The sequence below is a fragment of the Conger conger genome, chromosome 2, assembly GCF_963514075.1.
Source record: "Conger conger chromosome 2, fConCon1.1, whole genome shotgun sequence".
Classification (NCBI taxonomy): domain Eukaryota; kingdom Metazoa; phylum Chordata; class Actinopteri; order Anguilliformes; family Congridae; genus Conger; species Conger conger.
The window spans coordinates 41930755-41943681 of record NC_083761.1 but is presented as its reverse complement, the minus strand read 5'-3'; the positions used below and the strand labels follow the sequence as shown (position 1 = coordinate 41943681).

General features: G+C 39.3%; 1 protein-coding gene across 1 annotated transcript; it reads left to right on the top strand.

The window, feature by feature from the left end:
• The first annotated feature begins 2563 nt into the window (after positions 1–2563).
• zgc:163073 (uncharacterized protein LOC100037358 homolog) lies at positions 2564–9670 on the top strand. Its single transcript, XM_061229646.1, has 8 exons — positions 2564–2659; positions 2819–2857; positions 7983–8010; positions 8244–8393; positions 8892–9065; positions 9232–9309; positions 9414–9450; positions 9553–9670. The coding sequence occupies exons 1-7, from the start codon at positions 2564–2566 to the stop codon at positions 9440–9442; spliced, it is 594 nt and encodes a 197-aa protein (XP_061085630.1). The 3' UTR covers positions 9443–9450; positions 9553–9670.
• The last annotated feature ends 3257 nt before the right edge of the window (positions 9671–12927 follow it).

Genomic DNA, 12927 nt, shown 5'->3' with positions numbered 1-12927 from the left:
CGTGGATATGAGGGGTATCTCTTTTTATGCATCTCTGTTTCAATGCCAAACATGCTGATGCTGTATCTGACCAAAACATAACATTTTGGTCTCCTTTGGTCATTTAAAGTATGATTGAACAAAGGTGCAGTGGCCAGATCAGACCCAATTGAATATACAGCATACAGCATCGGTAGGTTTGGTGTCCGGAGATGCGCACCATACCCACGGTGAAGCATGGTAGTGGCTCTTTTACTAGTTATGGATGTTATGCTTTAGCTTGTGGAAGAACCTATGCACCTGTAAATCACTTCGGATTAAAAGTGTCTGCCAAATGACTCAAATCTAAATGTAAAATTCTGGTTGCCTCTACACCAAGGCTAAGACTTAGCAGTGGACTTTCCAGCAATTACCCAAAGCATACCTCAAAATCCACTCAGAAATAGCTCCATGGCAACAAAAGGTGCCTGACCAGGGGTGCCAGTAATTCTGCAGCCCACTCCAGGTGTTTCATTGTGCAACACCTGTGGCAGCACCTGTAAAGCTATTTTTTCTACAGTGTATGTCTGTTTACGGACTACAGTACCCACACTTGCTGTAATGGCGTGTGTTTGAGGATTACAGTACTCATACACTGCAATGGTCTGTTTAAGGACTACAGTACCCACACTCACTGCAATGGTGTGTGTGTTTGAGGATAGAGTGTTACAGTGATGGCAATATATTTCTGAATACAAGGTCTGTGGTTAACGTACGCTGAAATAGATCATTAAATATCTCAGCTGTGTATTTCTAAACTGTTATGTGCTTTAAACTTGCTAACAAGTTGCTACATTGAAACTACAACAACACTCATATTTTGCCAGCCACCAGTCAAGTTTCATACCAGTTTCAATTACAGTACCAACTCTTGCAATGTCTAAGGACTACAGTACCCACACTCATTGCAATGGTGTGTGTGTTTGAGGAGTACAGTACCCACACCCAGAGCAATAGTCTGTTTAAGAACTACAGTGCACACACTCACTGCAATGGTGTGTATGTTTGAGGAGATGGGGTGTTGCTTTGGGAGGTTCACACTCTTTGGTGCTGTTTAAATAAAGTTTTATGTTGGCAAGTACTGAATGGTAACAAGAAATAGAAGAACTTTGCCAAGCTGCACAGCAGTGACCAGCGATAGAAGCTTCTGGTAATTGCTGGAATGCAAAAGCAGTAACTGCTGTACATTATATAAGCTACAGTACTTTCCAGGGAGGTGTTGAAAGATATCTTCACACCCCACGCACAGCTTAGCCCCAGAGGAGCAGAAGGAATGTACAGGCTGGGCCAGCAGGTGGCTAGTGGCCTCTGACTAGACCACACGGTCAAAGACATGGAATGCAGCCTGCCTCCAGGGTGTTTAAGTGTTTACGCATTAGAAGCTATATGAAGCCTATGAAGCACTCAACGTTCAATACATTGTATTTTGTGAACACCAAGACTGTGTGCAGTCTTAAAACATTACATTGCATTTACATTACATTACAGGCATTTAGCAGACTCTCTTATCCAGTGCAACGTACAATAAAGTGCAAATCACACCCAGGTGCGTTGAGGACCCTAGAGGAAAGTACAATTCTGAGAGTGATCATATAGATACAACTTGAACCCTTGAAGAGTACATCAACTTACCAACTAGCATACCACGGTTGGCAGCTAGAATACCCCGAATACTACATAAGTGCTATTATAAGCTATGGCATGCACATGGCTAATCATAGTAGTCAGGTAGGGAGGGAAAGGTGCGGCCTGAAGAGATGAGTTTATCTGTAAAGATATGCACTTTGTCCCTATTGAGCTTTGTGTATGTGACATGGGAAAGGGGAAAGAAGCGCACGAGTACTCAATTTAATCAAACTTTTCCTCTCCCTCCCAGTCAGCACTCCGTGTCTGAAGGTGATTTGGTACATAGAAGCCTCCGCATCCACAGGCCCACATTTTTCAAGTACAAACAAAGCGATGTTGTCTGGTTACTAATTCATGAAGCAGGGGTACATAACATCTGGCTCAAGGGAGCCATAGCCAGCTAAGTAAAGAAATGACAAAAAGATTTCAGTTCTTAGGCATGTATATGAAGAGGCACACGGTTAACATTTCAACAGAAGCACTTAAAAAAAGACACAGGGCACAATCTGTACCCCCATCCCCAACAACCCTCCCCCATCAGCTCCATCACATCCCATGTGTATTGCCTACACTACAGCAATAAAGTTTCTGTTTGCCCCTACTTGCTCAGACACCATTTACAATGAAATTCATCATGAGAAAAATAAGTGCTTCATCAGCATCCCCTCAAAGAGAACATGGAGGGCAGAGGCCGGATAATATGGTGAATAGGGTTCTAAACAATGGACATTTTTTGGGGTTCAGCTTTCACTCCTTTTATAGTAAGTCGAGGTGGCTCCCCCACCCCCCCTCCTCCCTCCTCGCACTGAAGAGTAGATAAGGGCTGGGTATATAAATCCAGACTGACTTCAGCCCTTTGTTCTTGGCAGCATATTCCATTGTGCCAGCTCTTCTCTTCTGTGCTTCCATAGGCTGAGCCATGGCCCCCAAAAAGCCTGAGGGGAAGAAGGAGGCCCCCCCGGCAGCTCCTGCTACATCACCGGCACCGCCACCGGCACCGTCTCCTGCCCCAGAGGCAGCACCAGCAGCACCGGCAGCAGAACCGGCACCAGCTGCAGCGCCTGCTGCAGCACCTGCTGCAACTCCTGCTGCAGAACCGGCACCAGCAGCAGCACCCGCAGCAGAACCGGCACCAGCAGCAGCACCCGCAGCAGCAGCTGCACCGGCACCCGAGCCCCCTAAGGAACCTGCACCCCCACCCAAGATCATCTCTGTGAGTGTCCCTGCATGGGATGGATCTGCATGCTATCAGCCTTTGCATGTGTCTGTATGCCTGCATGTCTTGAAGTAATGGGCCATCCTCATCATCTGGTTCACTATGAGAAGCTGCACTTAGACTCTGTGTCATTGTGTTTGGGATACAGTAGCAGCACTATAACAGATGCTGCGCTGCCTGCGCGAAGAGAAAAGAGTTTGAGCCAGATGGCTCTCAAGTTTTTCCAGCATCAGATGGACAAACAAGACTTCCTTTTTGCTGCAATAGGGCTTGGGAAATCTAACCCAAACTGCTAATTGAATTCTAAAAGGTTATCTATGATGCTGACGTTGTTGTCACTGCTTGCTTTGTACTGTTCATTCTATAATTTGAAGTCTTTTTTGTGTTGGGGGAACCTTATAATCCATATAATTTTTTTATGTCATTTCATCACATTGCACTTATTTAACAGTCACTCATATCCAAATCAGCTAGAAATGTACACATTGAAACTACATAATTAGATATTACTCTGCCTGCTTAGTTCCCCAGCCCCTGCAGTTCCCAAATTTGAGTAGCAAATAGGGAGTGAGCAGTCTTGTTATTCCATAGACAAGCTTGTCTGTTTAATTATTCACACATATCAAGCAAAGTTAATAGCAGTTTATAAAAAGAAGTTGCATGCTGGGATTGCATAAGTGCAAATGGAAGCTCCGAGCAGCAAACCAACCATATTTCTGCCTTATTAACAGGTATTTGTGTGCAGCTTTACAGTCCCATTGTTCTTAAATTAGCTTCCATCTTACCACCAGGACAGACGGAGGGAGATATGGTTTCCCGCTAATCCCCGTAAGCAGGGGGTAATATTCTTAGACCAAGATATATGTATAGGAATGCAGTGTAGCTGCTGTCTGGTTTTGACCTTGACAATCCAACACTCTTCATCAACACCAAAGGTTGATGTAGTGGTAACTTGTAAGAGCTTGTTCCCCACTCAGCATTCAAAGCTGACTTAATGCAGATATACTGAACAATATAGAATGGCCGCTATGTATATTTGAAGCAAGAAGCCAATAGTAAGGATATCAAACAAAGGCATAACTTGAGCAATGCTTCTATTATCTTTCTACCTTTAAACCATGTGTTGATAAAAACATACAAAACATACAATCACAGCAATTCATTTACACTGCAAAATGAAAATGAATTGGTGGTCATATAATGTATTAATGACAAAATAAACTATGTTTGAAGTTAAATGTTTGCATTTGCTGAAGCCTCAAAAGACAGAAAATGTAATTAATCAGCCATAATGCTACCATCAGCCTGCTCTCCATCAAGGTGTATCAGCAGAGATCTCTGACAACTGCTACAGCCATGTATAATGTCTACTGTACATCAAACAACATTTGCTGGGCAGATTGTTTAACATTCAAACCTCTCAAATAATTAAAAATGTGCACAGTAAAGAAGTGCCCTGTAAAGTGTATTGGCAAAATTTCATATTAAAGTGAGAGGTAATCTATTTATTTTGCACTTTTCTAAGCATGCTTTATTAGCAACATGTCCTATTTGGGACCAGATATATTGTATCTTGTCCACAAAGTGTATTGGTAAGTAGCATGCAGTTTTTAAAATAGTGTGATGAATTGATCGATCATGCATTAAAGTATATTTTGTACAGTGTAGAGTGTATATTATGATCTAATTCATATAGGCCTACTATATGTCATTCTGGATAAAAGTGTAGAAGCAGAAATACAGTATACAGTATATGTATCAATATAGGCCAATACATAATTATTAATTGTCGATTAATTTACCAATTAAACAAAGTGATGACAAACTACAGTGCATGCACAGTCACTCAATGATAGTGTCACCCACAAATCACTTTGATTCTGAGGGAATAAATGTTATAATGTTGTATGTAATATATACAATTTATTTTGTATCTGTTGAGTTTATACAAATAATACAAACTGAATATAAACTACAGGGCTGGAGCATGTTGTCAAAGATCTGTGCAGATACACTTGATGGAGAGCAGGCTGATGTTAGCATTAGAGCTAGTCCTGCTTTTTGAGGCTTACAGCAAATGTAAACATTTCACTTAAAACATAGGTTATTATAAATATGTATTAAAAATGGCTGATAACTTGCCCAATAGCTAACTGTTTAACTGTAACTGTCCCAATTTATTTTACGCAGATGCCATCTACTGACAAAAGTGGTATTTTTATTTTTTCTTGGTTCTCAACCAAAGGTTTTGTTTTTATAGCTAGCTAGATAATTCCACAGTCTAAAACACATTTCTTCCATCAAATCTTAAGGAGATACAAACTGTCTGCCATAAACACGGTATTTGCATATTAAGTTACCTTTCCTAGCAAGATTGTATGTTCTCTCATGTGTAATAAGAGATGTCCTATATCAGTCAGTCAGCTAGTTAGCTAGTAAGGTATAACTACTTAAATGCCTAACCATAGGCTAGCTAGCTAGTTAACTAGCTGGCATTAACTCTGTCACTGCCATTTCATTGTGTAGCTACTAGCTAGCGCTAACTGGCTAGCCTAGTGTTTATGACTAGCCTAATAAAGTAACATATCTGGCGACTTAGCTGAAAGTTTTCTGTTTTTGTACACCAGCCTAACTGTACTTTTTTGGCCCTCGCTTTACTGTATCTTATTCACAAATTCAATGCTTACTACTTTGGACAGTCAGTGAGACTGGCTGCTGCTAGCCTGTCGGTGTGATATGTAATATGTATGTCATCTAGCTAGCTACTACCTGCATGAGGTAATGTTGCTGAACATAATAGTCTCATGCTCATTTATGTCAGCATTGTGTCTCCCTATGTTAAGTCTATAAATAATTAATAATCAAAATGTAGAATTTTCAGGTCTAATTCAAATTTAATAAAATGTACAGTGAAATTAGAAAAGGCATGCATGCTTCTGAATTACAGACATAATGAGTGGTTTTGTGTTGGGATCCACTGGATTTAAATTGAGTTATTTTTGTGCAAAAAAAGTCTTAATATTTTATATAACACAACGTAGCAATACCAAAATCAGTAGTTGACGAGTCCGTTGCCATTGTAGTAGACCTGCAAAGTGTTGAGTTTTGGCACATGTCACACATCTTAAATAACAAATGACTTTGCAATGAAATCATCTTTGCAACAAAAATCACACTATTTCAACTCCACGAAATCATCAAGCTGATTATTAATATGAAATGTTGCAGCCAAGCAATAATTAAGGCTGGGTATTTTGCAGAGAAATCTTTTTTGAAATTAACCAATATCTCATTCGAAGTAGTGGGAAATGACTGAGATAATGTGCTCAGCCATAGTGACAGTAACAAATATTATACGTTTCAAAAACTCGTTGCCACTTGTAAAAAAATATGAGTAGGCTGAATGCATTGATATGCTGCTTTTAATCGCTTTTGTCCATCATGGGAACACATGCATTTTGCCTTTAACAGAACATTGTTAGAAACAGAGCATGCTCAAGTGGCATTTCTAAAATAATAAAAAGAGGGTTGTGTGTTTGTTTTGATTAGTTATCCTCCAAAACAATCATGGAAAATAAATGGAGGGACTTCCGTGACAACCAACCAGCCATACATATCGAAATAAAATATGTCATGGAACCTCCCACACAATGTTCCCGTTCTATCCCAGCAATAGTCAAGCTCATTGCAACGTTACATCTCTCATAATTCAAATGGCAATAGCTACCATAGTTGGAATATGTACACATTTTGTCCTGTGCTGGATACGCTTTTATGTGGCACCAGATATCGTCACATGCAGTGAAGATATTCAATGCACTCAACTCATGTTTTAACTGTAATGTTTAAGATCTGCCTCATTCGCAAAATGTCATTAGTGGGCAGTGCGATTCGCTGATTGCATAATGAACTGTAGCCTTTGTAAATAAGATGTTCATTTCAGGCAAACTGCGACCACACCAACATACCCTCGTCAGGCCATGTTTTGTGCTGAGAGCTTCATGTACGTAAATCTGGCACTATGTTTTGATGTTAGTTTGTTTTATTTTAAATGAAAATATGTGACGCTCCTACAGCAGCGATGATGACACTAAAATAACATATTATGTAATGTTGTCTTTATATAGTTGGTTCCGAGGGTCATAGAGCTCTTTATGATTCAGGATGTGTTAACTTATTTTAAAGATGATTTTTAATGTTCCCAACGAACAGCATATGTTACAGTATGGGAGAACTGGCACAATTGCATTTTTCTCACCCAACAACATAAACACGGATGAGAAAATGTGTTCATATGTCCTGCGCTGTCATCTAACTAGCCTGCAAGTTTGAGTTCTGTGCATTAAACTCTGAGTGAGTTATTCCCCCAGCCCCCCCCCCCCCCCCCCCAACGAAAGCACATAGCATTTTAATCATATATCCCCTGGCTCCAAGTCCGCACATGTTTGGCATGAAACAGCAAGTCTATCACTATGAGGAACAGTTGCAACTAGTGTTACAACTGTGCCTTATTGGGATATTCACTATATGTGATGGCTACCAAAACACATTATAGTGAATCAGATGAGGTAGCTTGCGGTTGGTTTTAAAACAAATGAACAACGTGGACATTTAAATCATGATTATGTTTTGTTTATGTTTATACACAACTCAGATAAATCATTTTAGACTACCTTTTGCGACCAAAATAAATGTGTGGCATTGGGAAACATTGATCTAGACCTCTCTTAACTTGTGAACAAAATATATGGGCTACTTTCCTTACGAATGTGTTTGGGAAACCTACGTTATTTTAATAGATATTTAGGTTAGCGTTAATAGGTTCATTTGAAGCATGCTTAAGGATGGGTGTCGGTCTTAGAAAATATTAGTAGATTATCTGTGATTAAATATTGATACATGAAACATGGACTAACACTGAATGTATCTTCACTATTGTATGTCAATAAAAAAGTACAAATTTTAAAAATGTTGAAAGCTCCCTATCTGAAGACTGTAGAATTTAGAGCTATGTCATGTATAATTACCTATGTATATCTTTTCAATGTTTTCTATGTTTCATTCATGTTTGAGTGATGAAAAGATGATATGCGATCATGACAGGTCTTTGTATCTCTTCCAGACTGATTTCAATGGAGACCAGATTGATGGTAAGCAAAGGGATCATTTTTCCATTAACTGATGTCATGATCCTCTTACACTGCTTAAAGATGTACATAACCTTAGAACTAACACACTGAACATTCAGAATTTTAAGAGGGATTTGCCATTTTATCAACCAGTTTGAAAGAATACTATCATAAAATGTCTTGAGATTATTATAGCATGTGTTAAAGTTGCTGACAAGTAAGGTGACTTATGTGCTTCTCACCCCCTATACCAGAGTTCAAGGAGGCCTTCTTGCTGTTCGACAGGACCCCTGAAAATGAGATGAAAATCAGCTATGCCCAGTGTGGTGACGTCATGCGGGCCCTCGGCCAGAACCCCACCAATGCAGAGGTCCTGAATGTATTGGGGAAACCAAAACCCGAAGGTCAGTGTGAAACTATGGTGGGATTGGGTGGCATAATCTGAGCACAGAATCATGTCCCAAAACATGTTTTGTTTTTTTCCTTTGATTTTCTATAGTGGTTCTTCTGATTTATCTTATTTATTTTATTCTTATTTTCTCGCATAAATGTTCTGATAATCAATCTTGGTCTCAAAGGTAAACAGGAACACAAAATCATTTTCTGAAGTACTAGAGTATATTGCCTTTGCAAATGTACTTTATAAACTCTATAAAAGTAAATGACTATGTAAAAAAGGGTTAGGTTCAACTGTTTACACAAATAGGATTTCTGACTTACAATTCCAGTATTAAGTATTAAGTGGGTGGAATACATTTGGCACATGTAGGGCTGTGACAATTTACCATCATCTGATTCAAGTAATTATCACTTTATACTTATAATAAATGGGTTAAGCTTACTGACAGTTATCAGGTCTCGGTGCTCAAATATCTTATCTGCGTTTCCCTGCTCCCACACAGAAATGAACAGTAAGCTGATCGACTTTGAGACCTTCCTTCCCATGTTTCAACAAATCACTAAGGCCAAGGACCGGGGCACCTTTGAGGACTTCGTTGAGGGGCTGCGTGTCTTTGACAAGGAGGGCAATGGCACGGTCATGGGAGCTGAGTTGCGGCATGTTCTTGCTACGCTTGGTGAGATCTGCTTCTCCTGGATGGGATGCCAAATGTTTGAAGAAATTTAAAAAAACTGATACAGATTAAAGATACTAAATAAGAGAAGAACTTACAATATGCAAGATTAGTATCCCAAACATAATGATAACTAAAGATAACTAAAGACAGTAATTTGTCGTGGCAGGCGAAAAAATGTCTGAGGGAGAAGTGGAACAGCTGCTTAATGGACAGGAGGACACCAATGGCTGCATCAACTATGAAGGTGAGCCAACCAGATCCCATTCCCCATTCTGTGGAACAAATTATTAATCCGGAAAGGTGTATGTACCAATATACCGTAAATACATGTTTCTGCTTCTTCTCTAGCTTTTGTCAAGCATATTATGGCTGGATGAACATGCAGGTCAGTCAACCCTTTAATATTTTATTGTCACCTGTCTATAAGCATACACCACCATGGTCTTCAGTTTTTAAATTTCAATCCTTGCTACCTTTCACGTTGTAGGAACCAGGATGCAACAGTTCCTATGACACAATCACCTCAGAACAACATCTGACATTCTCAAGAACCCCAACAATGCCCCAATCTGTGCTGATGACCCAGCATCTGTCTGCAGTGTCCCATGTTATTCCCCACAATGTCATTGCCACAGTATGGGTCCTTCCTCTCTTTTTTAACTGTGTTGTATTTTAATTTTGCCAGCTGAAATAAAACATCAATTTCAGTTCTGTTATAGTTTCTGTGTTCTTCCCTGTCATTTGGTTCTGTGATTATTGTTTATAATATTAGAGGTGAAACAGTTTGTTTCTCTTTCAGGTTGTTAAAGCCATAACTCATGAGAACATGCACATGTATTCTCATCAGAATGCCAGCACTTCTCCCTCCATGAAACTCTAAAATAAGTAGATTGGGGGATGCTCTTGAATATAAGCTTCAAGTGAGTTCCTTAACACAGATGCAGAAATGTTGTTCAGACAGATTCCATTTTAAAATTCACTGGCATATAATGGGTAATCATTCAGAACATTTAAGTTAGCGTTGATCATGAAATAATGCATAAAAAAAATAACCATTACACACTGTATTAATGATGTCATAAATAACTTACAGTTAGTACATTGTTTGGTACATTGAAAGAAATGCCAATGTCAGTACGCCTGAAAACTGACTAAGCTACATGAACTTCTGGTCTTCTATCCAAATACAGATACTGATCATTTTGCGTATTGTACAGATAAAGATATATAGAGTGTTCTCCCTACACACACAATTGTGTAGGGCAAACATTGAACACAATGCTTTGGTATAGAGTAAGAAAAGCTTAAGCCATAAACCTTAAAGGTAACAGATTTTGTTTTACATTCCCTCATGTGTTTTAACCAAGCCTGCCTTCCATAGGAAGCAACAGGCCATGTTTTAAATGGACAGAATCATAATTTCTGAGAAAGTATTGCAAATCTCCATCTGTCTCTTTTACGCGAGGATTAGGGGATTAATGTGGAACCCACAGGAATTGTAAGCTATCTACAGTGGTATATAAAAGGTTAGATCTGATCTGCTTAATAAAATGTTATGAATCAAGCCAATACATAGAACAGCTTACTTTACAGTAAGCCCCATAATCCTTTACAGGGAGGGGTGGGATCCAATCACACCAAGCAGACAGGGAATTGTAAAACTCAGCTATTGAGTTTAAACCAAAGAATAAAATATAGAAGCACTTGGTGTTTGAATGTGTTCTTTAGTCAAAACCCCAAACTATATCAACCCTTATCCTTTACCAACAGCAACCACTGATGGTCTGGTCGGCTACCTGGAAATACTGTGGGTTACCCCAAGATCCACAGTGAATAATGAGCTAACTGTAAATCATGTACAGTCAAAGTGAACAGAAATGAATCCTTGACCTAGACGGTTGGACAGGACAGATGGGGCAATATGTGATCCATGGAAAGAACACTGCAGAAAGAATGAGGGTCAGAGTGAGGCTGTCCTGTGTTGTAAGTCACTTCTGAGCCTGGAGAGGAGATGCTGTGGCAGCTGCTGCTGGATAAAGTCTGGCCTTCAATGTGCTGTTTGACTGATTCTGCACTTAGCTTGGAATGCGGGGACCTTTAGCCTGGCATTCATGCTGAGCCACACCTCTATCTCACAAATGGTGAAGTAGGTAGTGATGTAGTATTCAACAAGTGAGCATAGACTTCTTGCTGGTGTTAGGGCTTTCAGAATGACGAACGGTTTAAATGGAAAAGTAGTCATAATGGGACTGGACATGAACCAAAACTGTTCGGAAAAGTTCTGCAAGATTCTTCAATAGTCCTTATTTTTTGGTTGCCGAGTCGATCCCAAATCTCATGAATCTTACATGATTTATCTCAGGTTTTGCCTGAACATACAACCTTAGTAAATTGTTTCTCTAAAATCCAGTATGGAATGGGATTCTCATCTAAATGTGAATTGCTTGTTTTTGTTCGGAAGCACAATTAACTTTCATCAGAGCAAGGACGGATTTTAAAGGGCCTCCATTCCCACAAGTATTAGACTATTTACCAGCACCATGTACGTCACTCTTCCTCAGCAGGATGCCTTTTAATTCATTAATCAATAATTTATTCAATGTATTTACTATGATTGCATTAAATGTGTTTTTTCAGGTACTTTAACCCCATTAGTAGCACTGAACTGAGTGGGTGTATTAGCATTCAATCCTTTTTCCCACAGTGAAATTTTCAATAAATATGGCCTCAGGATACATCATTTGAAAGTATTAAAACTCATGGTTCTATCTTCATTAAATATTTATGATACCTTTGCTTTTGCCACAACGATTCCTTATTTTGTAACATCTAGGGTGGAAAAACAAGTGTGGGGGGGATTGACTGCATTTTAGAAATCCACGGATGACAAATCAGGATAAATGTTCTATTCTATATGGGTCCAGCGAACCAAATCCATAATAGTTTCTAATTCCAAAAGGAGAAACATTTTATACTTAGTTACAGCATTTATTATAGTTTACTAACAATTTCTGTGGAGGAATTATAAGTTCTCAACAAAGAGAAGTAAAGAATGTAATGCTCTGTGTGCAAGCAACTACAGTATAAATTCTACTCAGCATACCACCAACTAGGAGTATGGTATTGCAGTGGTATTACATATTTTCCTGTGTAAACAAACTGCAAGTTATTCAGGACACACACTCAGGATTTTTATGCCAAAAAAATTATTTTGCAACGCCCAAGTCTAAATTGGTTTAAATGTGTTTCTAAGCCCACCGGGCACAGCCAAAAGCATCTGTATCAATTCATATACTAAAATTATATTTCGGTGAGAAAAAAACAAAGCTGGGTCATTCATGTAGTCAAAAGGGTTAAAGCATTTTATTTTGGGAATGTCATTTTGAAGCTTGTGTTAAGAAAAGGGGGCAATACCATTGCACGTTCTGCAAAATTCAATCTTTGTATTGTAACAGAATTAAATAAGAATTACTTTGCTCTCTTGTGCCAGTTTTAGGACAAAAGAAAATGGCTGAATTTCAAACAGCTCCCTGGTTATAGTACAGTTATGTAAAGAAACGTAGGTGGTGAAACTGCCACACTGACATCTGATCCCACCCAATCCCCATGACAATAGCCTTGGCCTTTTATAGATGCTGGTCCGTGGATGCACATAGTGAACCTAGACCAAAATAACCTCCCACCTCACGCTTATTACCAGAGTCCTTTCATTTCAATGCAAGGGAGTGGGGAGACAAGAGATTCCAAGCATTGCTGGCCGCTGAGTGTAGCTGATGACCGTTCTGCAGGGTTCAGAGATAATGGCTTTGGATCTTCTCTTGTCCTCTTGCTTCTCTGATGTAATCCTTGGTTTCTGACCACT

Excerpts from the sequence above, each read along its gene's own strand:
- zgc:163073 (XM_061229646.1), top strand. The coding sequence starts at position 2,564 with ATGGCCCCCAAAAAGCCTGAGGGGAAGAAGGAGGCCCCCCCGGCAGCT. Across the intron at positions 2,660-2,818 it reads CACCGTCTCCTGCCCCAGAG|CCCCCTAAGGAACCTGCACC; the intron begins GCAGCACCAGCA and ends CCGGCACCCGAG. Across the intron at positions 8,394-8,891 it reads GGGGAAACCAAAACCCGAAG|AAATGAACAGTAAGCTGATC; the intron begins GTCAGTGTGAAA and ends GCTCCCACACAG.